Below are 25,405 nucleotides of genomic sequence, written 5' to 3'. Positions count from 1 at the left end.
ATTCTTTAACAAGTTATAAAGAGAAAACTAAAATGATTCCTTTATCACACATGTGTCAATAAAGCTTAATCTGATTTTTCCAAGAACCATACATAATTTTACTTTATCGTAGGTGTAATTGTATCTTCTCACTCTCTGTCTGCTTTTCCACCCATTTGTTAATGAACTGGCGAGAGTCATCTGCTGCTCTAATGAAGTCCACAGTCTGAGGTTCAGCGTGATAAAGCTTCATAGTGGAGTCCACATACATCTGCCGGACAAAATAAAGACTACTTAAACCACAGAGAGAGAGAGAGAGAGCATTAAAATGTTTTATTATTAAAAGCAGAATGGACTCACAGGTAAGAAGCTGAAAGTTTTCTCTCCATAGAGGCGGTTGGCCAGTCTGAGGATGTAGGAGGCTGATGGACTGTTGATAGATGAGATGAGGGTCTTGAAATGAGCGTGAAAATCAGAGACAGAACTGAAGCACAAGACCTGCAGAGAGAGAAAAAAGATGAAAGATATATTAAGGTCATCCCTAAAAATACCACGGTGTCAAAAAAATCTCATGCAAAAAAACAATGACACATTTATTAAAATTATATATATATAATTATATATATATATGGGAGCACAGGGCACAAAGTAACGCAAAGTAAAATGTACTTTGAGTTTTAAGGCATGTCATACTTCCAAGGTTTTCACCACAGTGTCTGCAGACATCTTCCAGCCAATTATTGAAAAAGTTTGCAAAATTAGGATGTGAAACACTGGAGAACATATTTTTGCAACATAAAAGTATTTTGCATTATGCTCAATTGTTGAACTGTGAATGTAATGTTTAAAACTTTTTCAATAAAAAAATGTTTTTAATAGAAGAAAATACATTTTATTGTTAATAATTCAAATAAATTCATTGTATAAGTATGGGTAATAATGCTAATAAATCCAAATGTGTTTATCCAACAGATAACAAATAAACAAGCTGTGCTGTATAGAATAAAAAAATGATTACTGATGTCATATACTGTACTATTTAAAGTAAACTGAATTGGCTGAAACCTGGCTTTATAAGAATGTTACCACTAACCCTCTATCTGTTACAACTTGCCCCGCAGGGGGTAAATAATAACATTTTTACTCCTGGCACTTTAAGTAATACTGCACAGATACCATAGGTCTAGCGATCATACTGTCAATGCTCATTTGTAGGAGAGGCTTGTGTGTTGTTGGTAAAAAATATGGTTTGTCTAACCCCATTACTTTGCTCTTTATTTGGTCTACTTTGTGCCTACTTTTTTAAAGTATTTTTTGCTAATGAAATTTTACAGAAGCGTCGAAATTAGCAAAACTGAAAGTAAAATGCCAACGTTAAGGTTACATTTCACGATACCTTCTCCATTTCTCCAGCAGTGTCTCCTCGGGCCCCCAAGTAGACCATGCTGAGCGCTGCACTGATGCTCAATGGAGAAAAGAAGATGTTTCCCTCAGCACTGCTGGCGCTCAGAGCCCGATAGAGATCCAGAGCGAAGAGACTGTTAGCACGAGAGACTCCCTCCATCACTGAAGATGATGATGATCACGCTGATGAAAATCAAAGACAAAACCAATCAACTTTATAGGAGCAAATTTAAATATCACAACTACTATAGCCTACATTGTTTTACGTTTTCATCACAAATGTTCGCAGAAATTCTCACCTTTGATTAGACAGCTGCTGTGTAACTCTACGCCTGTGTGAAAACCAGTTTAGCAAGTTTTACCTGTCTTATTTGAATAGCATACGTAACCGTTCATTCTCTCATTTCATCTTAAAAAAGTAGCGAATTCTGTTGCTATATGTCTTTGTGGCTCGCTTTCTTTTAAAAATCTTGTGTTTTCATATGAATGAAATGCCAATGAAAATTCCCCATTTACTCATCCCTTTTGTTCTAAACCAGTTTGAGATTTTTTCTTCTGTTGAACACAACGGACAGTGTGAAAAAAGCTGGAAACGTCACCATTTGCATCATTTGCATGTTTGTTTTTCCTACTTTGAATGTTCTACCCATGTTTGTGTGGGTTTCTTCCGGGTGCTCCAGTTTCACCCACAGTCCAAAGACATGCGCTAAATGTGAATTGAATAAACTAAATTAGCCATAGTGTATGAGAGTGTGTGTGAATGCAAGCGTGTATGAGCATTTTCTAGTATTGGGTTGCGTTTGTAAGGGCACTAGCTGTGTAAAACATACGCCGAAATAGTTGGCAGTTCATTCCACTGTGGCGACCTTTGATAAATAAGGGACTGAGCCGAAGGTGAATGAATATTTGTGTTAATACACTGTGTTTGTATTGTCCATTGTCCAAGTGTTTTGATTCTTTCAAACTTAATCATATCACAAAATATATATAAAAAAAATAACCTCTGTAAACCTAGGACACAGAATAAATATCACTCTAGTCAGATGGATAATCATTAGACATCATTTCTGTCATTTCTATGGCATGGTCACTTCCAATAAACACACCCTGCAAACACAGTTGGATAAAACATAGGTGTTGTCTTTTCCATCCAGCTTATCACAGGCATATTGTCACTGACCCTTAATTCCAAAGTACAACTGAAATATATCAGCACATCCTTTGTCATTAAGGAACTGATAGAGCTGCCCAAGGTCCATGTGGTTTCCTTTAGTCCCATGCGGGTAAAATATAGCTTCATGAAAGAGGGTGAACTTGCGGAGGGATTCAATTCTCTCCTCCGTCCAGCTACTGTCTAAAGGGACATCTTCTCTGTGACAAATCATTATTCTCTTCCATGTCAAAACCTTAAGTCTAAAAAAAAAAAGAAAAGTAGGTTAAATCAATACAGGAGATAAAAGGAGACTAGAAAAATTAATAAAATCATAAGCAGCATTTTGACAGGTATAAATCCATGTGGCAAAACCACTTCTGTGGCCCCAGAAGAATATCCCTCTGCAGACAAACATTGAACCCAGCATTAGACACTACTGAGGCTGGTTCAGAATTTTTTTATTATTTATTTCTAAATCATATCTATTATATCCTATATTTAGTTCTGGGAAAGGATTTCTACAGTTTTTAATGTTTTCTTTCATGCTTTGTATTGATTTAATCGTGTATTCGTTGTTTTATGCTGCATTATATTACTGCTATATATTGCTGCTTATATAGTGTTTATTCTCATTAGGTTCCAAGCCCAAAAGGGACCCTCTTATTATTTTAAGTATTGTTATATTTTTTATTGTTTTGAGACCCTATTATTGGTTATACATGCTTAAAAACTCTTGCAATTTTGCACATGTTGGAACCTGCGGCCATTGGGTCCAGACTCAATTACAACTCCAAGGATCCTGGCTCTCTTGCAGGAGTTCTACTGTGTAAAAATGCTGGGTTCCACTTAATTAATTTGGGTTGGGACAACATGAAGGAATTCATTTTACTTACTAGTTTTTACAAAGTTAAGGGGATTGAACATAAAACAACAAAGTTGTCCCAAAAAAACCCTCAATAACAGTGTTGTGTCAGCTTATTTTAAATAAGTAGTTTGAATAACCAGCAAACATGATTTTTTTGAGCATAGTTGATGCACTTAACACAGGGGAATGCAAGTTCAGTCTTAGAGAGCAGAGTATTAATCTGGACTTTATTAAAAAAAATGTTTTTAAAAGACCTGCCTGTAGCTTTTAAGTAACATGCAGACCTTGTTCAAGTGTGTCTGATTAGGATTGGTGCAGAATCCTCCACGACTGCAACTTGCCCACCCCTGGTTGAGGTAGGCTGAAGTAATAATAATACAGACTTTAGTTTACTGCAATGGTGTTTCATCTGTCAAAATGTGCTATCAGATATAGTCAGATCACCAGGCTGAGGTGAGAGGTATACTGTAGCATGACACAGGCTGCATGGCATATGTTGAAATTAAAAATAGAGATATTCACCAAATGACAACAACTTTTGTACCCGAAATAATCAGAGACCTCCATTTTCAAATAAAATCTTTTTGGATACCTAACCCTTGTGTATTGTTCAAATTGACTACCCTTTCTTTATGCTCTTGGCTGTTTTTGCCCCATTGGCTTCCATTATAACCACATTTTTCATTGCAAAGCCTGGACGCCATATAATCATGCTTTCCTGATTGTTGGTTGTTTTCTCTGTTGGGAAGAGGCCAAATATGTAATTTTTACTGCTGATAATCTGTTGGCACAATTAACCCCTTTAGATAGGCCAGTGCAAAAAAGTTTCTGTCGTTTAATTGGAGTTCTGTGAAGTATAACAACAAATTATAGTATGCATGCATAAATACACTTAGTATGTTCTGAGGGCTGAGATGCTTATTTTGTTTTTCCTCAGACATATCATTATAAGAAACTAAGCTTTTGGCACTGCAACTGATGATCAACAGTAAAAAACGACTAATCTGACCTCTTCCCAACAGGGAATCCATGATTATATGTTGTCACAGCTTTGCAATCAAAAAATGTCATTACAATGGAAGTCAATGGGGCAAAAACAGCCACCAACATAACAAAAAAATAGTCAATTTGCCCAGACTGTACTGTTGAGTTTTTTTAAGTTTTCAAAGCATTTCCCAAAATATGTGTCAAAATAAGATTTTTCACCAAAACATCATTCTATTTGCTGAAACAAAGAGAGAGTTGTGGCCAAATTAAGACTTAAAAATCACCCTAGAGAGATGAAAACATCCCCCAATAGCACACAAGGGTTAAATATCTTAGGGGGTATTCAGTATATCTGACTAGCTTTTTAGTTACCTGGCCCAGAACTCATCACAAACAGACTGCAGACCTTCTACACAGACAATCCCAGGCTTTCCTGGCATGCTGAACCCAGAAAGGTTTAGCTCCTTTGCCCATTCCAGAATGTTCTTCCTCTTGATCTTATTGTAGATATGATGGCTGTAGATCCAGAGTCTACTGAATGTTGTTTTTGGCTGAGTCAAAGCATGTTCTTTCTTGGGTTCACTGAAAGCTGCGCTTTTAGTGAAATATACGCATGCATTGTCTTTGATCCACTGCACAGCTGAAAGAACACACACTTCACCTCTGCAGTTTTCAGTCAGGTAGTTGTTGAGATCAGAGTGAAGCTGCATCTGCTGTGATCTAATAAGCTCAGCGCACCTGAAAAGGGCAAAATATATATTATTATAGTTCATATCCTGAATGAATCCAAGTTAAATTTCTATGCAAATGGGAATTCCAGCATAACACAAACTATTTGATATTTTAGATTTGGGTATGTTTGACAACACAGTTCCCATTGGGCTTCCATTGACTTTCATTCATACTTATGCAAATGTGCCAGCCCAGAAATACAATCTTGTGCAGCAAGTTTCGCATGCCACTGTGTTCCAAAGTTCAAACTCGTTGAATTCTGACCTGTAAATTAGCATTATGTGAATATATGCGAGCCACAGAAGATCAAACCAAAAGAAGATCAAAACATGACCTCTCTGAACAGAAATGTAAAATATGGAGCAATTTCTTGTTTTATCCAAACAAGGTTATAATAGTTTTGGGTTTTTAATTAGTTTTAATTTTATTTAGTTTTGACTTTTTGTTTTCAATTTCAGTTTGTTTTAATTAGTCTTCAGAGGCAGATTTACTAGTTTTTCTTAGCTTTTATATTTTCAATTGCTTAATTTTAGTTTAGTTTTTATTAGTTTCAATGCTAGTTTTAGGTTTTGTTTGTTGTCTTTTTGGAAATTAGTATATTTGTTAGGTGCAAGATTCAAAATTATCAAAATAAATATTGTATAATAAAAACTCAACCAAAGATTTTTTTGACACAAGAACACCACCATCTACCCATCCTCAACTTCAAATACAACAGCCCAACAAGATATCAGCCATATGTATGCAGACTGCTTCTGAGGTTAGATACACAGAAGTTATGGGAAGTTCGGATCTTTAACGCGAACTGGATATTTTGTGACAATCTTCCCTAATTTGAACTCAACATATCAAAAATATGTAGTTAGCAATCATAATTTAAGTCAGAACATTACCATGATCTGAAAAGTTTCTTACAATTATGTTTCAAGAGTTCACACTTAGATACTGTTTGACAACTTGTTAGCAAGTTAGCAGGTTTGGCATACTGTCCCGGGAGAGAACTCTGAGCTCGGAGATAGTTGAGCCCAGGGCTCCCGCCAGGTCCATAAAGCATGTGGGGGAGTACGAGGTCAGGTGTTCTCGAGAGTTCCCCTCGGCAAAAAAGGAAAGGAGGAGAAGGGGTGGATGGGGGGTTTCTTCGGAAAACGAAGATAAGGGAGTAGATCTTAGCTAGGTTATTTATAGTGAGTTTGGATTGATCCGATTGGCTAGCCAATGAGTGTAGATGAGTGGCCAGCTGCAGTCAATCATATCACATGCTCCTCTCGAAATTAGTTTGTGAAACTTCATTTAGTAACCCAACTGAAGCATGATTCACTTATTTAATTTCCATTACGACTTTCTGTTATGAAATAAACTTGTGTTTTTTATCCAGACCCTCTCATTTAAGTCCTCTGTTTACCAGCGCTGCAGTTGTTCAAGTTTGCTTCAGTCACAGCAGCCTGTCATGTACTGTTTGTGTTCAGTTCACTGAATCATTATTGCCATCGTATTATCGGTTCACAGCTTCTCAAATCTGATCTCAGTGTACTGTTCTAATAAATGAATAACCTAGTATATTTTGATTTAAATGAGAGTCAGAGGGGGTATCAGGCATGGTGTAAGGTCCACCCAGTTGGCCCAATGCCAGTGTCCACTGGTGGATGAAGGTTTAATGCCTGTTCGGTCTTTCCAGTGCACAATGTTGATTAATATTAACTTAGCTCATATCTGACTCCAATTTTAATATGAGGTGGTTTAGAATATTAATATATTTATCATTGTTTTATCTGACTCCAATCATAAGATTATATCGATATATAATTTAGATAAATGTTTGAACCTTTTGTCTTCACTAGTAACTATTACATTCGTTCATTCGGGTGCTCATGTCGCTCAGAGAAATTGCCTCAGCCGAAGGCGTCCCTCACGGTCACACTCCGGTCAGTCTTGAATATTAAACAGAGGTAAATTGACTAATACTTTAGATGGCCGCTACCAGCGCGCTCGTTCTAAAATACTTTAGTTAGTCCCGCTTAGATGTACACCTTTGAGTTAAGACAATCATCATTTCTAATTAGAGGTTAGGGCATTAATATAAATGTACCCGACTACTGGACTCTATAGTAACTTTGGTTTTCACCAAGCCCATGGTTTCCCATATGAACTTAATTTAGAGTAATATTACCTTCAAACAAAGGTCGGGTACCCAATCTAGGTTAGTCGTGCAACACCTTGTTGACCTAGACGGAAGTTATCGCCCTTTCCACCTAAGTACACATGAATCAATATCAAGAGTCAGCCGGATCCCTAAAACACAATTAGTGTGCCCAATGCTCCATCTCAATTGGATTTTAGTCCGTCTACTGACCTGACGCAAGACGTGCGGAAACAAGGATACAGCGTAATCTACTTGAATTAATAATTACAGAGTGAGCAAAATATGGTCAAACATTACAATTTATTAGTCAGGTAAATGTATTATGCCAATTCAATCAGTCAATTCATAAATGATCAATACAAAACATCAAATTATCAAAGATAAATCCAAGATGAAAAGATGCATACCTGACCTTTTACATAACGTGTAAATTTTACATAACGTGGAGCCTAGGCTCCATGTTATGGGCTGATCTGGGTAGGCAGAATCGCGCTGGGTCTTTCTCAGGCCCCGTTTACACTAGTGCGTTTTAGTTTTAAAAAAGGCGTTGTAGAATGAAAACGATCCGCGTCCACACTCGCGTTTTACCCAGCGTTTCTGAACAGCTCTCCGTCCACACCAAAACGCTGAAAACGCACATCACGTGACCACACACACACTCTCGGGCAAGCGCTCCAGCATTTCTACCCAGATGAGAGCTCTGCTTGTCGGACTGCTCATCACGCATCTCCCGCTGGATCTAATCTCACTATATTTGCTAAACGTGATATTTCATTCATGTTGTTGTCTTTATCTAACGACATAGGCCAATTCCCTGACTTTGGTCATTGGAATCTATTAAGTTACTTGTTCACGGGTAACATGTTTTGGTTAAGCGCAAAGATAAGTTAATGATTAATCCAGGTACATTGACTGATCGCTCGTCTTTATTTCCTACAATGTATAAACTTATTGTATGTTATACTTTTATAATTATCGATTATTAAAACTGATATTCAGCAAAAGAGAGGGTGCGTTTCGTATTTTCACTGAAATTGAAAGGAGGCAGTTGTAATAGGCTCCGTTTTGTTATAAATATCCACACAGTGAAGATGACGCTCATGCAGCACGACACCTCAATATTTCTGCTGTCTATTAAGTTGCTAATATTAAAAAGAAAATAGGCAGTTCCTTAAATCATGTTTACATTTTATTGTTGAGAAAGTGAAACAACGTAGCCAAGGTGATGTGAATGAAGTTATGAAGTACACTGTTCCCTTTGAAGATTTACCCGTGTCCTCGGTATAGTCTGTTTTCCATATCAAACTGAGAAGGGGGAGACTGCAGCCTTGATCAAACTTGCGAAGTCTTAACTTACAAGAAGAGGATGCGAGACTGAACTGTGTGGGCTACTTAATATTGAGGAAAAGCCCCAATCAGATAGGCGAACGTTTGCAGCCCCGCCTCCGTTTTCAGATGTCTCCGTCTTTCCCCATCCACACTGAGACGGAGCAGCAGCGTTTTAGAATGAAAACGGCCTCTCCAGCGTTTTCAAAAAGCTCCGTTTTCGGCGCTCGAGAACTCCGGCGTAGTGTGGACGGATGGCGTAACCGTAGCAAAACTTATGCGTTTTCAAACTAAAACGCACTAGTGTAAACGGGGCCTCAGACCTTACCTTAAATAATCCAAGAATTCCCTCAAGGAAGGGGGTGTGAATAACAAAAGGCATTCACACTTAGGGAAAAGTCACACCCTTCACAATGGTTCAAAAGATGCCTGAAGTTATATATTTATTGTTTTGATTATGCCTATTTCTGAGAGAATGGGACCATTGTACCAATCGCACTGAGACATTTCAAATGATATCAAACATGATAGTTAAAGTCAGTTTGGTTAATCTCGAACATTCAAACATTGAAATGACCATATGTGAGATGGGGTGGATGAAGCCGAGCTTCAGCAGACTCAGATGCAAATGCAGCAGGAACTGGTTTTTCCCGCATTCCCCCCTGGTGGGTTGTGAAGTCACCAGTCTCTGTTTTCAGCTCATGTTTTGAATCGTCAAAGACATCAAAAATATTTGTAATATTTCAATTCTTACAATGGTAAAAGGGAGGTTGTTTGTGGATAAGTGCTTAATGTTACTGGAGACGTTAATAGTTTCAAATGATTCAGTTCGATTTGGTGAATTAGTTCAGCTGGTTAACTTAGAATATCCAGATAAAAAGAAAGATTCCATCGCGATCACTAATACAGAAATAAAAGCCATTATTGGGTACAAATGTGTAAAATGAATACTGTCTGCTCAGGTCGTATTCATCATTGTCAACAGGCTGCTGTCATGTCCAGCCGCAGGATTACAGACTCTGAGGTGGAGTACAGTCAAAAACCTTTTCTTCTAAAAGGCGCACAGTATAAATTAAATACATTTACGAAGACAAAAGCGAAGAACGTTTTTGCTATAATTTTAGTTTCAGTTAGTTCTAGTTTAAAAAAACCCTAGTTTAAATTTTTATTTAAGTTAACAAAAATGTTATTTTCAATTCTAGTTTTCGTTTTTTTGTTCATTTTCGTTAACTATAATTACCTTGTATTCCACCCCTTTTCACAGCACCGTCCTACAGGTTTTGCACGCTCAAACTCATTTTTATGATTTCCAATAACGAAGAAATCAAAAAATGAAATATACCTGTAGAAGATCTGATGGACTTTTAATAAAAACCTTTTGTTTTCAAATGTGAAAATATTAAGACATGTTTTCAAATCCTAAAGAAATAGTTACTTTAGAGTAAATGTATTCAGTATACATTCAATGGAATAATTTGGCATGGAGTGAGTAATCAATCAATCAATCAATCAATCAATTAATCAAACATGCTTATGGAAAGCAATAGGATTAGTTGCAAACTCATATTTTTTAAATACCTGACAGTGATGTCTGGCAACTCTTTTGGGTAGTCATTTGGGTAAGAGCAAACCATTGTAATGCACGCCTATCAGGAAAATAAAAATTAACAGAGAATATTCCATAACAAACAAAGAGTGTAATGCATTTCACACACTTACTGCAGGGTTCTCCACCTTCACCATGATGCTGAATTGGGGTCTAGAGGTGGGGGGAGTATGAGCTGAGCCTTCCACATAAGCCCTGAGCTCTGCATGCGAGATCTCATCCACTTGTAACTCTTCTTCACTTGGAAACATACTTATCAGCAGTTCTATCTCTGCCAACTGTGCGTCTGCTTCCTCTGAGCAAGTCATATTCATCTACCAAACTCAAATCCAGTGTTCTTGCAGGATGCCAGTTCTCCTTGGGCCATAAAACAAAACAAGTAAATGGATGCAAGTACAATTCATTTTCAGATATCACACCTAAATAAGCACCCCTAAATAGCCAACTCTTGAAATGACTGTAAATTCACAGGTACTTTAAAGCTGTCCAACACTCTGCTATAACTTAATCAACCATTCAAGCTCGCCTGCATTGCATAAGCCACACAAAGAATGACCAATGCAACTATTTAACTATAAGACGCATCTACAAAGGTAAGTTTCCATTATTTTTTTGGTGATTAACTGGTATTAAAGCATTGTCAGAATGTACTGTTCTTTTCGCTACCAATCTTTCCCTCCCCCACTCTATTTTCCATTGATATATTTTCGATAGTGTATATTTCCCCCATCATGAAGTGATATCACTACCTAAAATTGTGTAACTGCTAGTACCATTAACAGTAAGAAAATATTTTCCTGGCAATAAAATAAGTTATTACTTGTTAATATTTATCCCCTTCTGAGCTAATTTTCTATATATATATATATATATATATATATATATATATATATAAAATGAAATCAACAGACCCACAACTATTCTGAATGAAGCCCACATATAATGTAGTTGAACAACATTGCATCTTATCTACTACTTCATCTATGATAAAGTATGAAAACATCAGCAGGCTCCATTGCGGTTAGCAGAAAGTGGCGCAGTGGGTAGAACGATCGCCTTACAGTAAAAAGGTCGCTGTTTCGAGCCCTGGCTGGATCAGTTGAGAGTTCTTTGTGGAGTTTGCATGTTCTCCTGTGTTTGCGTGAGCTTCCTCTGGGTGCTCTGGTTTCCCCCACAGTCTGAAGATGCAGTATATGTTAATTGAATAAGCTAAATTGGCTGTAGTGTATGTGTGTTAATGCAAAAGTGTATGGATGTTTCCCAGTGTTGGGTTGCAGCTGAAAGTGCATCTGCTGCATAAAACATATGCTGGATAAGTTGGCGATTCATTCCGCTGTGATGACCCCAGACTAAGCTGAAAACCAGATGAATGAATGAATGAAAGTATTTTCTTTGGAGTTACTTTTATTGTAAGGGTTCAAATGCTGTATTTTCATAACTATGAAGACAGTACAGTGGCCGAGAGAGCTTAACACACTGCAATTAAAGGAAACACATGCAATTACAAAAAAAAAACACCAGTAAATTGAGAAAAGATTTGAATCCTTTTGACAGCACATGTGCTGCAAATCCTTACAATGCATACACAATTTTTTAAAAATGTCCTTTTTTTTTCTTACAACGCAAACAGATAAAAAAAACACACTTTATTACCTCACAACACTTTTTAAATAGAGTGGAACACAACGGAAATATTTCAAGGGGAATATAAAATGTTACGGACCCGGCTATTTAGGTTATTGTTATTATAAAGATTACCTACAACTTCACTGAGCAATAGTCATAACAGCGGCATCCGTCACATATTTGGTCACCTCAAAACATTTCTGTTGTGTCTCGTTCTTTTTGCAAGAGTTACAGAAAATGCAGCACATTTTCAGAAATAGTTTGCGCAGTTAGAAAATGCAGTGCGTTTTATTAATTAGTTTGGATTGTGTGAAAATGCAGCGTATTTTTTTAATGTGTATGCGTTGTGAGAATTTGCAGCACGTGTGCTGTCAAATAGATGAAGATCTTTTCTTAATTTGCTGGCGTTTTTGTTTTCTGTTAAGCTCTCTTGGATACCATAAGATAGCCTCAGATGATGGCAAGGATTTAAAATCTGAAAAAATTATTTATTTTTGTTATTTGGATGAAAAACTATGCAGTCATAAAAGACAAATTTAGGAGAGTTATTCTAGTTAATGTAAACCCGTTATGACTCATTTCATTTTCAACAATATAGTCAGGAGTTTTTCCTTTTACTGTTTATTTAAGTGTCTGATGTATAAAACTGAACAAAATAGAATAATCACAATACAGAAAGACACCTCAGGTTTGGATAAGAATACATACTTTAACACTGCAATAAAATCCCAAATGTTTTATTTCTTCGACATTAAGTTACAATGAAATATGATTAGGAAGATAAGAGGGATTCAAATGCTAAAATGTACTTGTAATTGAATATACATTTGGATAGTTTCTTGCAGATACACTTAAACTATCAATTACTGTAATTGTTACCAAAGAAATCAGGAGGTATAAGTTACAATCTTGTTGTGAATTTTATTAATGTTGGACGTTGCGAAATAATGTCTGACATGACTTTCACCTCAGGTTATCGTGGCATAATCAAAGCCCCTTTTAAGTGTATTTTCACGTTAAAGTATTTGGCACACTGTAACGTTACCAAACTTGACACGCCGAGTCAGCAGAAATCCAGACACTGCCACGGTCACACACACCTAGACTATTCTCACATGAACAGGAATTATCCTTACCTTCTTCGGCGCCAATATCTTCTGGACAATTCACAAAATAGGTTTCTCGGGTTGCTGGTGCTCTCTTCTTTTTCTTCTTCTTCTACTACTTTTTCTTCTTCTCTGATGTCATGTGGCGGTTTACAAACCAGCTTTACTGCTTATACCGCCACCTACTAGGATGGAGTCAAAATTTACTTACTATTTACTCTCCCCTAAGTGGTCCAAAAGAGGTAAATATCTAAAAGTATGTGACCCTTGACTTCCATTGTTGGAAAAACAACATTATGGATGGGTGTCAATGGTTACAAGGGTTTCCAACATATCTTCTTTTGTGTTTAACAGAAGAAAGAAACTTAAGGCTTGAAACAAGTAAAGGCTGAGTGAATTCTGACATATTTTTCTTGATTTAAGAGAAAGTTATTAAACACACAAAATAAATGAATAACTTACTAATAAATATTTTAAAAGGGTGGAACTGTGGCTCAGTGGTTATTACTGTTGCCTCACAGCAAGAAGGCTGCTGGTTTGAGCCCCGGCTGAGTCAGTTGGCGTTTCTGTGTGGAGTTTGCATGTTCTCCCCATGTTTGTGTGCTCTGGTTTCCCCCACAGTCCAAAGACATGCAGTAGAGGTGAATTAAATAAACTTAATTGGTCATAGTGTATATGTGTGAATCAGTGAGTGTATGGGTGATCCATCACTGATTCACACACATACACTATGACCGTGAGACGTAAGACGGGACCGTCCATATCGTGAGACGGGAGGCGGGACAAGTATGCTTTGGCCCGGTTCGAGGCAACTGTACATAGTGTGAGTACGGCCTAAGTAGGTGGTTCTTTACACTGCGGCAACCCCTGATAAATAAAGGAACTAAGCTGAAAGAAAATAAAAGAATGAATATTTAAAACTATAGCCATTAATGCAAAACAAGTACATAAAATATTAGATCTGATTAGTACCTGCTCTTCATAATCTTCTGTTCTCAAAAAAAAAAAAAAACTCTTAATGTTTGCACTCTATAGTGTAACCGTATAAGAAAAAAACGTAGAGACAAACAACAATAATCAACATATAGCATAGCTTCTATTACCTTAACTTCCAATAATTCTTGATGTCTCTGATTAAATCTACTGGAACTGCTCATATGTAATTACAGTATAAAGTAAACTCTGACTCAAACTCATATTAGTAACTTTTGTTGATGACATGATAACCTGTTGTGATTTATAACGATAAAATACTACGTTTTTATAAAATCCAGTGGCATTCTGAAATTCTGCATATGTTTGTTCACATAATGCTGCGATTTTCAAATACTTTTTTTGTTTTAAAATATACATTACTTGCATCATTATCTGGACTACGATACCTGACAAAAATATTGTCCCCTAGCTAAGTTTTAGTAGAAACAAATAATAACTTGACTTCTGGTTGATCATTTGGTATCAGAAGTGGCTTATTTGAAAGGCAAACGCCTCTAGATTACACTTATTTTAACACACAAAAAATATGATTATGCCTTGATTTTTAACTATTTAATTAAGACAGTAAAGTCACCTGTTGCTTAACAGACATAATGTAATGTTTAGAAAATAAAGTCATGGTGCAGTGGAAAAATAATAAATATTGTGTATGACTCCCATAAGCTTGGAGGACTGCATCCATACATCTCTGCTATGACTCAAATAACTGATTAATAAAGTCATCTGGAGTGGCAAAAAAAGCGTTCTTACAGGACTACTAGAGTTCATCAAGATTCTTTGGATTCATCTTCAATGCCTCCTCCTTCATCTTACTCTAGACATGATCAATAATTTCTGGTTAATGGGCTGGCCAATCCTAGAGCACCTTGACCTTCTTTGCTTTCAGGAACCTCGATGTGGAGGCTGAAGATTGAGGAGTGCTATACAGCGGAGGAATTTGCCCTCTTCTGTGGTTTGTAATGTAACGGGCAGCACAGATGTCTTGATACCTCAGGCTGTTGATGCCATCCACTCTGCAGATCTCTCGCACACTTTCATACTGAATGTAAGCCCAAACCATGAATTTTCCTTCACCAAACTTGACTGATTTCTATGAGAATCTTGGGTCCATGCGGGTTCCAATAGGTCTCCTGCAGTATTCGTAATGTTTGAGATGAAGTTCAACAGATAACTCATGAGAACAATCTATCTTCTGCCACTTTTCCAAGTGATTAACAAGAAGTCAAGTTATTATTTGTTGCTCTTACAAGTGGCATCAACAAGACTTTTGTCAGGTAGTGTATTTATCATCCCTGAACATTTCAGCAATATGGCCATCATTTTGACACTAGCAACTGATAACCAGACTACTTTTAGTAAGTAAAATCATGTGTTTTTCTAAAAAGCTGCTTTAAAATGATATGCATTATGAAAATCACAATATAAATAAACTTGCTCTTTAATTTGTTCATCATAAAAGTTCATTTGAAGTATTTATATTTTATTTATGAAATATAAAAACACACTACAAAGCTTGTTTTTTGTGCCCTTCTGTCTGTGTTTAGAATAATAATGTATACCAATTTAGCTTCACAAAGTTAATAAAAGAGGGTAAAACTCAGTGTAAAATAACAAAATACATTGGCACCAATGATGTAGTGGTTGGTGTGCTGACACATGGCACTCACAGCGACCTGAGTTTGATTATAGCCCTGAGGTCCTATGCTGATCCTTCCCCTCTCTCAGCTCTCCACACTTTCCTGTCCATGCTCTCTACTGTCCTATCGAATAAAGGTGAAACCCCCCCAAAAATAATTATAACAGAAAAAACCCAGCTTTATTTAGCTGTTGCTCTATCAGAGACAAACACAACCAAAGGGATCATGGTCAGAACTAAAACTTTATATGGGCATTACTGTAAACAAGCTGGATTAATGTCATTTGTGAATACAAAAACAAATAAAGTGATTTTTTTGCCAAAAGATTGAGAGTAAACACAGAATTTCATCTGCATTAACCAAAACAAACACTGCATTTCTAGGATGGGCTTCTGTATCTGCCCAAGAAGAGGATGTTGTTTGAGGGGTTGTGCCTGATGAAGAACATGAAGGGGTGATCTGCAGTGAAATAATATCGAGGTTCTGGTCGGGGGACATAACTAGTTATAATATACACACATGTAGCTGCTGCTGCTTCAGTTCCTTCCTCACTGACATCCACAAAAGCCTTGTGAATCACTGCTGAAACAAAGAGACCACCATTACTGCCCATGCCTGTCAGATCAGCCTTGGTTTCCTGGAACACAGAGCTCATGCCCATCTTTTCCAGTGTTTCTGAAAGACAGCTCTCAATCTCCAACTTGAACTTTGGCAGATGGACAATGACCGCCCCCTGTGTGTCCATTTTGTCTCTGTTGGTCCAGTCAAGCAGCTTTTCAAGAGTCAACTCTTTCTCCAGCTGTCAGATACACACACACAAAAGCAAAAAATAATAAATTGAATAAAAGACACACACTCACAAGGAATGTTGCTCACAACACTTTGCTGACCTTGAGAAGAGGATCAGATCCATCCTTAGTTTCGTCTGGAAGAAGGATCAACATGCTGAGCTCCTGCCGTATATATGGTAACTCCAGCACTTGCAGTTTATACTCTGGGAGGCATCTGAAAGGGAGCTTATTTAGCTGGTGCATCATTCACACAGGATGGCTCTCCTTCTAATTGAAATATACAACATGTGTTCAATTGTAAGCACGAACATAAGTTTGCATGTGCTTTTGCACCTCAGAAACAAGATCACACCTGGTTTATTTTAAATGCCATTTCTCTAGTGTATTTTGCTTGAAATGTGTGTGTCCATTTCCCTTTAAAGTAGATGGCATTAACCAACGCGAGTCGAGTCATTGTAGTCACCATACCAGGCTTCAGAAGATCTCTGATTTTGTCTGGAACGACATTTAATAACAACAAGAAAGTATTTGTATTCATTATTATTATTAATGTAAATATATTTCGTTATTTACTCTGTTGTAAGCAGAGGAATTAGTTCAAGTTTTTAACTACACATTTAAGTCTCTCAGTTAAAACAAACGAAAGCAAACCCTATTCCAGTGTGATTTTTAAATGTGATTTACTTCTCACTCTCTGTCTGCTTTTCCACCCATTTGTTAATGAGCTGTCGAGACTCTTCTGATGCTCTAATGAAGTCCACAGTCTGAAGTTCAGCATGATACAGCTTCATAGTGGAGTCCAAATATTCCTGAGGGAAAAAATAAAGACTGTGAATCATTGCACACATATAGACAATGTGTTTTTTGTTGTTGTTGTTTTATGAGGACTTTTCACAGATGTAATGGTTTTTATGCTGTACAATACTATTTTATCCCCCTTTGCCAACCATCATAGTAAACATTGTGCTGTTTTACATTTGGGAAAAACTTCATCCTGTAAGATTTATGAGGCATCTTCTTCATGGGGACTAAAATAAATGTCCCCACAAAGCCAAAAATGACTGATAATTATAATTATAAAAGCTGTGCCACGTAGCTCATTTTGATGGACAGTTTAGACATATTAGACAAGATTTGCTAACCCTGATTTTTTCAGATGAAATGATAGATTACGCCACCAGTGGCACATTTTGAGGAGAAGGTATTGCTTTTTCACCCACAACGTGATGAATACCAAGACCACCCCCACAAAGAGAGCATCAAAATGTCACACAGTAAAAGACCGGACTCACAGGTAAGAAGCTGAAGGTTTTCTCTCCATAGAGGCGGTTGGCCAGTCTGAGGATGTAGGAGGCTGATGGACTGTTGATAGATGAGATGAGACTCTCAAAATGAGAGTGAACATCAGACACAGAACTGAGGGACAAAACCTGAAAAGAGATTAACAATATATGAGAATCTCACAAACCCGCTCAAAACATGAAGATTACAAACATTCAACCTCAAAGACGTTAAACTGTCTTGACTCTCTGTGGTCATTAAAAATCCCACGACACTTCTCATAAAGAGTAGGGATGTAACCCTGGTGTCCTGGCCAAATTCTCTCCTTCGGCTCTTACCCATCATGGCCTCCCAGTCATACCCATTCACAGAATTGACTCTGTCACTGTCTCTCCACTCCACCTATAGCTGGTGTGTGGTGAGCAGACTGACGCCGTTGTCCTGTGGCTGCCGTCACATCATCCAAAATGTATCCTTTGCTAAATTATAACTACAATAGGCCTAGCCAGTAGCACTGGTAATTTGGAGACACAGGCATTCTCTCATTATGTGATACAGTAATCTATCTTAATCATTGATTTAATGAAGTTCGTTGGTTCGTGTAAAACAGAAAAGAAACTGAAAGTTACAGCTCCAATGGTATGTGTCAGCAGCTCCTCATACCCTCTCCATTTCTGCGGCGGTGTCTCCTCGGGCCCCCAAGTAGACCATGCTGAGCGCTGCACTGATGCTCAATGGAGAAAAGAAGATGTTTCCCTCAGCACTGCTGGCGCTCAGAGCCCGATAGAGATCCAGAGCGAAGAGACTGTTAGCACGAGACACTCCCTCCATCACTGAAGATGATCACGCTGATGAAAATCAAAGACAAAGCAATCAATTGTTTTATAACCATCTCCTTAATCGCTATTTAATCGTAACATTTTTTTTAACGTTTGCCTAATGACTTACGTTTACAGAAATTCTCTCCTGTTTTATTCGAAAGCTCGATCAGCAATTGGAGCTGCTGTGGAAGTCAACGCCTGTGTGAAACCAGTGTTGCAAGTTTTACTAGATCTGCTATGACAAACACACTGCTTACGCCGCTGTACAGTTCGTCTTTCTGTCTTAAGGGGATTTGCAAACTGAACTTTTTTATTATTCTCTGACAAAAACAATGATAAATATTTCATATTATTCAAAATTACAATAGGTCTTTTTATGCATTTATTAAATACAAAACAAACATTGATGGCTATTGAAGAAATATATTATAGTATCCGCTTGCAAATGACGAACAGGCCTTCAGATACCAAAACAACAGACAAAAAGGCTTGATGTTGTGCATAGCAGGATAATTTTGAGCTAATATCTGCTTTTAAACCTGTGACACGACTTCCGAAAACTATATTATAGTCATAGATTCAGCACAAGCTGGAAAAGTTATTCAGTGGTAAAAAAATGCACACTGATCCCCTCTCAGCATTTATTTGTGCTACTGAGCGCATTGTGTCGGACATTGCCTCGCTGAGTGATGCAATCTCAGCTTGCATCATGAAGGCTGCATCCAGATACTATTGGAAGAGAATGAAAGACAGTCAACAGTAGAGGTCACCCTGCCAGCATGTATTATTTTCCCTTCAGTTGGCCTATTTTTAATCCTGATCCATACTTGTTGGATAATTTCTACTTCAGAGATGTTAGTTAATACATGTTTTCATGTAACATTCTAATTTTTGTTTTATTTTATAAACTGAAAAATGTCTTTAAAATGTCACTAAACAATTTTTATATGCATAGACCACTTATTTGCAGGAAATGATAATAGGTCAATATTAAATATTCCATGTTTTACATATTATGACTTTAAATAGGCCTACTGGAAAAATATGTAAATATAATCTACATAATATTTCACATAAACGTGTTATTCTTATAGTCTTTAAGGTCTTAAACCATGGAATATTTTATGTTGGCCTATTGCCATTTTCTGCAAATAAATTATCTGCAAGTGTGTGTGTGTGTGTTTTATGTTATTTAGTCCAGCTAACTGCATAATTAGCTGCAATAATTTGTGTATCCAATGTTTATACCATGGGGTGCCCAAAGTCTGCGCTGGAGGGCTGGTGTCCTGCAGAGTTTAACTCTAATTAGCAAATCAAGCTCTATCAAGCATAATATTAAAAACTGGCATGTGTGTTAAAGCAAGTTAAAGCTAAACTCTGCAGGTCACCTGCCCTCCAGGACCGAGTTTGGGCATCCAGACATTACTTTAGCATGGTCACTTTTGATAAACAGTCCTACTGTCAGTTTTAAGGTGATTTTTTCCTCTACAGTGACATGTTAATACATGGCTGTCAAGCAATTTGGTGGGCTTGGAAACCTCACTCCTATGTCATGTCAGGGTTGGCCTCAAAATAAAAAGAGATTTGGATCCTATTTTAACATCAGGAAATAAAAAAAACTTGTTGTGTTAATATTGCCCCAATATGACTGTGAACACACTATACCAACACAAAGTTCTGTCCAAACAGCTCACAAAATATTCTTTTCATCATAGGTGCCCTTTAGGTAAGAAGTAACTAATTCTAAGTATGGAAAAGCCTATAAATAATGTGTTTGTTTCCAAAAAATACCAATATGCAAAAATACACATTTTGAGCTCCCTTTAGCACATTCTGATGAGGTAGCACAGATCGTCAGAACACCGGCCTATGGGCATGATTTACATAAACGTAGAAATTAGCAATGTTAAGTTGTAATTTCCTGCTACATACCCTCTCCATTTTTGTGGCAGTGTCTCCTCGGGCCCCTATGTAGACCATGCGAAGCGCTGCGCTGATGCTCAGTGGAGAAAAGAAGATGTTTCCCTCAGCACTGCTGGTGCTCAGAGCTTAATAGAGATCTAGAGCAAAGAGACTGTTTGTACAAGAGACTCCCGCCATCACTGTAGATTATGATCACTCTGATGAAAATTAAAACCAAAACACCTGTGATGAGTACTATAGTTTATGCCACCACGATAAGCAAAGAAGCCGATGCAGGGCCGCTGCTGGCCAAAAAGGTGCCCTATGCAAAAATTGTACTGTGGTGCCCCGACAGAGAAACAAAAACTCACAAGCATATGTATTTAAACATCTATTTATTAATTTATCTACATAAATATGCATATAAACTCTCCAAATTATACTTAAACATTCAAATATTTACATTACAAAATAATAATTTACATGAAAATAAACACTGACGTGTCTTCTGCAGAAGCATTCTCAATTACAAACATTTACAAAAGGTAAGAAATAAACCCTCCCTGTACCTGTAGAGACAGACGGTCTCAAGGCTGCATCCCGTGTCTGTACCTGTGCAGCTGCTGGTGCCTCTGGAGCAGTGCTGAATTAGGACGCCTCACCATAAACTATTGTGTGGATATTTGTGTTCTTTAAATTACAATAGTCTTATGGGGTTGAAACAACATGGATGCAAGTAATGACATTACTTTTTTTGTTGTTGAAATAACCAATTAATGCTATCTAATAAATAGGGAGTGAAGCCCTGGACCGGTTGATGCCATAGTGGTTGTGAAGACCAAACCAAGTGTCACTTCAGCAAGTGGAATAAAGTATGCACACAGCCAGTGAAAACAGGTTTACTATACTGTGTATTTAACACAAATGATTATTGATTTCCTGATATTTCAGATCTTCGCTATGCAAGGCCTATAGTGGGGAGCTGCCAGTCCTATCCACCCTCAATCCTACAGCTGCATATGCTGACTTCTAAGCAGACTCTCTTCCCAGTATATGCAAAATAAATATATATCTCCTGAAAAACCACTTGTTGACTCCGTCTTTGGCAAGGTACAAGCTGGCTCGATCCTGTTTTATCAGCATCCACCACCTAAAACCACCACATCAGCCATAATGGTGCACCCCCATTCCCAAAAGTACCAGCAGAGAGCTATAGGTTAAACCCAACTCACTGCAGACATGTACCAACCAGTCAGGAACAGTTTCACCTGGAAACATTGTCTGTGACTTTTTTGCAGTCTTATCGAAAAGCTACAAGATGCCAAAGTGCAACACCTGAGTGGCATGCATTGAGGAAGGAGAGGGTGACTGCTTCTAATTTTCGCGAGATTACCCATGCTAAAGGTCCACGTGTTGTGGAAAACATTGCAGAAAAGATAATTAGAGGGACAAAAGCAACAGCAATTATGAAGAGAGAACTGCACATGGAGGCAGGTGCTCTTCAGGACTACGCCACTCTAAAGAACCTGAACGTGAAGTCATGAGGACTGGTGATTCATCCTGATGCACCTTGGCTTGGTGCATAACCGGATGCACTTGAGTACGACCCCCTTGAGAGGGCATCATTCGAGTTGGTGGAAATGAAATGCCCAAATGCTGAAAGCATTGACTGCAGGAATCTGAGTAAAGGGATTTGTAAACTGAAGGAAAGCCATCCTTAGTACAGGGGCATTTATTCATCACAGGCATGGAATGGTGTGACTTTGTCGTATGTGCCCACAATGACATGTTTATGCAACGCATTTACAGAGACAATTCTGTGTTGGGTTCCATGAAACTTGGGTGTGATTTGTTTTTGTTTTTTTACACTTATCTGCCCAAATACCTGTCTATGCACGAGTAACAAACAAGGCTCCATGCTGAGAAAATGATCAATTCAATTTCGTTGTTTCTGTTCATAGTTCTGTTCTGAATAAAATATTTTTTGCTATTTTTACATTTTATAACAATTTAATTTCAAATTATATTCAGTGAATAATATTTAATATTATGTATAGTGAATAATATAAAGGGCTAAATTCTGTGACTAAAAAAGCAATTAAAAAGTAGTTAAAGACATGTATGTTAATTTTACTTTGAAGGCAAAGAAAATAACTTTTTTTTAAATTCCTGAACATACACAAGAGCCTGAGAACAATGCTCATTTAAAGCAAAACTTCAGATGCACTTAAGAGTTTATTGCATTCAAACCATTTCTACCTAATCAGGCATCTACTGTATTAGTAATTGCCATGCCAGGCCTTAACCAAGGGTCCATTTTGGTAATTGACCAACAGACAGGCAACTGTGTACATTTGATTGATGCTGCCTGTAAGTGATAGAGGGATTACAGTGCTAAATATCTTATGCTCCTTCACCCTTCTAATCAGTCGCTCAACATGGACTCTTAGTCTTGCAATAGACTGTGTTTTCCTGACCTCTGGCCCAGACAGTTGTGCTTTCTTTGACAAGAAGGTAGCTATGTGGACCTTGCAGGGCACACAGTCCTCTACCAGGAAACCCTTATCGACCATTATTGCCATTGTTGGTTTTAGAAGAGACACAATACCAGACTGTTTTAGAATCTCTCGATCACTTATGGCACCTTCATAGAGAGATGAAATGAAGGTTACAGCACCGTGAGGGGCTATTCCAACTAACCCTTTGAAAGTACAGTGAGGTTTGTAGCTAGAAAATACCTCACTCTTAAGGAGGAGAGAGCTTTGTGTCTGGCAACGCAGTTCAGTACAGTCCAAAATCACCTGTGTGTCAGAGTATTGCTGAAAAACATCCGGCATGTGAGCTTTGACCATCTCCTCGTCCAGCCAAATGCCCACAGGTCCAAGTACAGTATAAAGAAAGTTAGCCCATGTGTTGATGATGCGGCTTACAGTAGATTGGTGAATTCTGAATCTGTGGGCCAAATCCTTCTGCATCAGACCCAGTGACAGATATGTCATAAAGAGAAAAAACTCATCAATGGGTGGAAGAGACTGAAAAACAAGATAATTGGCCATTTATATAACAAAAACATAACTGGTACAGTAAGTTGATTGTAAATCAAAGATGCATTATCTATGTGAAATACCATTTAATACATTTACCGTTGCTCTGGCAGTGTGAGGGACCTCATCAGGGTTGGCTGCAGTTTGTGTTCTGGACACTCGAACAATCTTGCCAGTTGCTGGTTCTATCTGCCTCCAAAATGCCATGAGGTGGCCATGACTTGCAAACCTGTGGAACATATTTATTTTAATAGTTTGTGAAATCAGTTGATAAAGTATTAAATTGCAGATGTATTGGCATCCCAGTAGTCATTTTTAATTGTAATTAACTAATTTTAATCCAAGGAAAAACATACTATGGTAGTTAATGGTTATACATGTCCAGCTTTTTTCAAAATATCTATATATATTAGGGATGCTCGATTTTGGGAAAATCATAATCAAGATTATTTTGATCAATTTTAATCACAATTATTCAAAAAGATTATTAGTTGAAGTCAAATTTATTAGCGCTCCTGAGAATTTTTAAAAAATAAATATTTTCCAATTGATGTTTAACAGAGCAAAGAATTTTAACAGTATTTCCTCTAATATTTTTTCTTTTGGAGAAAGTCTTATTTGTTTTATTTTGGCTAGAATAAAAGCAGGATTAAATATTTTGAAACCCATTTTAAGGTCAATATTGTTAGCCCCCTTAAGCAATATATTTTTTGAATGTCTGCAGAAGAAACTATTGTTATACAATGAACCGCCTAAATACCCTAATTAAGCCTTTGAATCGTACTTTGAATCTGAATGCTTGTATTTAAAAAAAATCTAGTAAAATATTCTTTACTGTCATCATTCATTTAATTTTCAGTATACACACGTGTGTATATGTATATATTTATTTATTTACTTATTTGTACACACACACACACACACACACACACACACACACACACACACACGTGTGTGTGTGTGTGTGTGTGTGTGTGTGTGTTTAAGATAAAATAGAAATTTGTTTAAACAAATGAAGGGAGAGTAAATTACATTTTCCGTTTTAGGTGAACTACCCCTTTAACACAATAACATATAAGAACAAAGAATGAAAAGTGTTTAAAAGGTATTTTATAATCTGTACTACACATCACAATTTGGACTAGAAAGAGATACTTTTGAGTTTGTTTACTTTACATTTTTAAAAGCACAGTGTACAGCTATTTGCGGTTGACAGCACTATGATTTTAGATTTAGAGACAGACACTGTTGATATTGTCAGCTTACCTCGTGTAAAACCTAATGTCATCATCGGATGCAGCGAATCTCTCCAAGCAAAACTTGTTGCTGAGGGAAATCTCCTCAATCTGTTTTCGCAGATTCGCAATTTCCACACGTAGATCCGTGTGGTCCAGGGACAAATCCAGGGCATCAGACTCGGCAGTGGAGACGTAGTCATGGTCAGAATAGTTCACACTTACATCCACAGATGGGTCATCTAACGTTAGGTCTGTGTTTGGTCGCTTTATCCTCTCCCAAACTCCAGGTCGTGCGGCTGAAACTGCAAAGTTGTTCCATTGAAACAGCACCGGGACAGCTCCTTTCTTCAAATGTCTGCGTCCGGTTGGCGCTCGAGGCTCGATCAGGTCGCTCGACTCGAAATGTCGGCTACACACTCTTGTCTTTTGCGTTACTGTAAAGTTGTCACGTCGAATATTAACAACCCACCTCTCCTGCAAGTCGGTGTCTTTTGGAAACGTGTGGAAACTGAGGTAAGAATTAAATTTCGCTGACGCTGTACATTGCGGAACACAGCAGTGGTAGCTAGAAGTACTGTCCTGACGTCTTTGAAATGACACTCTTAAACGTTTACATGTCATATTTATGTATTTTAGGTAAACATATATATGGGTGCTATGAAGGCATAAAGCATTAAGTCAACTACTCGTAAAGTTCCTTGTTTTGATAAGAAGCGTTCCTGTTGCACAGTTCTTTCTGTACGATCGGCGGAAATTGGCCCGCGGTCTTAC

The 25,405-nt window shown here is 37.5% G+C and overlaps 3 protein-coding genes across 19 annotated transcripts in view; all 3 read right to left on the bottom strand.

Moving 5' to 3' along the window:
• Positions 1–20,403, bottom strand: part of serpinb1l2 (serpin peptidase inhibitor, clade B (ovalbumin), member 1, like 2) — a 23,801-nt gene extending 3,398 nt beyond the window's left edge. The window contains exons 1-4 of one of the 4 annotated variants that reach the window (XM_073933040.1): positions 20,383–20,403; positions 1,376–1,566; positions 340–477; positions 133–250 (exon numbers count right to left, since the gene is read on the bottom strand). In XM_073933040.1, coding sequence (XP_073789141.1) covers positions 133–250; positions 340–477; positions 1,376–1,543 — 424 coding nt within the window. In that variant the 5' untranslated portion in view covers positions 1,544–1,566; positions 20,383–20,403. Of the gene's footprint in view, positions 1–102; positions 251–339; positions 478–1,375; positions 1,687–20,382 lie in introns of those variants that run through there. The other 3 variants (XM_073933041.1, NM_001045171.2, XM_068215543.2) reach the window with 3 other exon arrangements.
• rwdd2b (RWD domain containing 2B) lies at positions 2,279–13,047 on the bottom strand. Of its 4 annotated transcripts, none has more exons than XM_068215522.2 (5): positions 12,955–13,041; positions 10,306–10,546; positions 10,165–10,232; positions 4,761–5,126; positions 2,279–2,796 (listed from the first exon to the last, which is right to left on the bottom strand). In XM_068215522.2, exons 2-5 carry the CDS (start codon positions 10,504–10,506, stop codon positions 2,556–2,558), a joined length of 876 nt encoding a protein of 291 aa, XP_068071623.1. In that variant the 5' UTR covers positions 10,507–10,546; positions 12,955–13,041; the 3' UTR covers positions 2,279–2,555. The 4 variants fall into 4 exon arrangements, with proteins under 4 accessions (XP_068071623.1, XP_073789012.1, XP_073789013.1 ...); NM_001075115.2 differs by having other exon boundaries at positions 2,287–2,796; positions 10,306–10,549; positions 12,955–13,047; XM_073932911.1 differs by lacking the exon at positions 10,165–10,232 and having other exon boundaries at positions 10,306–10,549.
• LOC569077 (serpin peptidase inhibitor, clade B (ovalbumin), member 1-like) lies at positions 15,781–25,405 on the bottom strand. Of its 11 annotated transcripts, none has more exons than XM_073933043.1 (10): positions 24,663–25,405; positions 23,496–23,625; positions 20,922–23,384; positions 20,379–20,570; positions 18,293–18,477; positions 17,641–17,778; positions 17,040–17,157; positions 16,701–16,843; positions 16,448–16,615; positions 15,781–16,356 (listed from the first exon to the last, which is right to left on the bottom strand). In XM_073933043.1, the coding sequence occupies exons 5-9, from the start codon at positions 18,458–18,460 to the stop codon at positions 16,595–16,597; spliced, it is 588 nt and encodes a 195-aa protein (XP_073789144.1). In that variant the 5' UTR covers positions 18,461–18,477; positions 20,379–20,570; positions 20,922–23,384; positions 23,496–23,625; positions 24,663–25,405; the 3' UTR covers positions 15,781–16,356; positions 16,448–16,594.

This window comes from Danio rerio, chromosome 20, assembly GCF_049306965.1.
Source record: "Danio rerio strain Tuebingen ecotype United States chromosome 20, GRCz12tu, whole genome shotgun sequence".
NCBI classification, from domain to species: Eukaryota; Metazoa; Chordata; class Actinopteri; order Cypriniformes; family Danionidae; genus Danio; species Danio rerio.
Note: the sequence above shows the minus strand (reverse complement) of the source record. Positions and strands in the feature narration are given on the sequence as shown.

Coding starts and splice junctions, on each gene's coding strand:
- rwdd2b (XM_068215522.2), bottom strand. CDS start 10,506: ATGAATATGACTTGCTCAGAGGAAGCAGACGCACAGTTGGCAGAGATA. Junction 10,233..10,305: donor TGAAGGTGGAGAACCCTGCA/GTAAGTGTGTGA, acceptor TTTTCCTGATAG/GCGTGCATTACAATGGTTTG. Junction 5,127..10,164: donor TTGCCAGACATCACTGTCAG/GTATTTAAAAAA, acceptor TGCCCTTTTCAG/GTGCGCTGAGCTTATTAGAT.
- LOC569077 (XM_002665730.8), bottom strand. CDS start 25,255: ATGACATGTAAACGTTTAAGAGTGTCATTTCAAAGACGTCAGGACAGT. Junction 23,626..24,662: donor GACATTAGGTTTTACACGAG/GTAAGCTGACAA, acceptor TATGTTCCACAG/GTTTGCAAGTCATGGCCACC. Junction 23,385..23,495: donor CTCACACTGCCAGAGCAACG/GTAAATGTATTA, acceptor CTTGTTTTTCAG/TCTCTTCCACCCATTGATGA.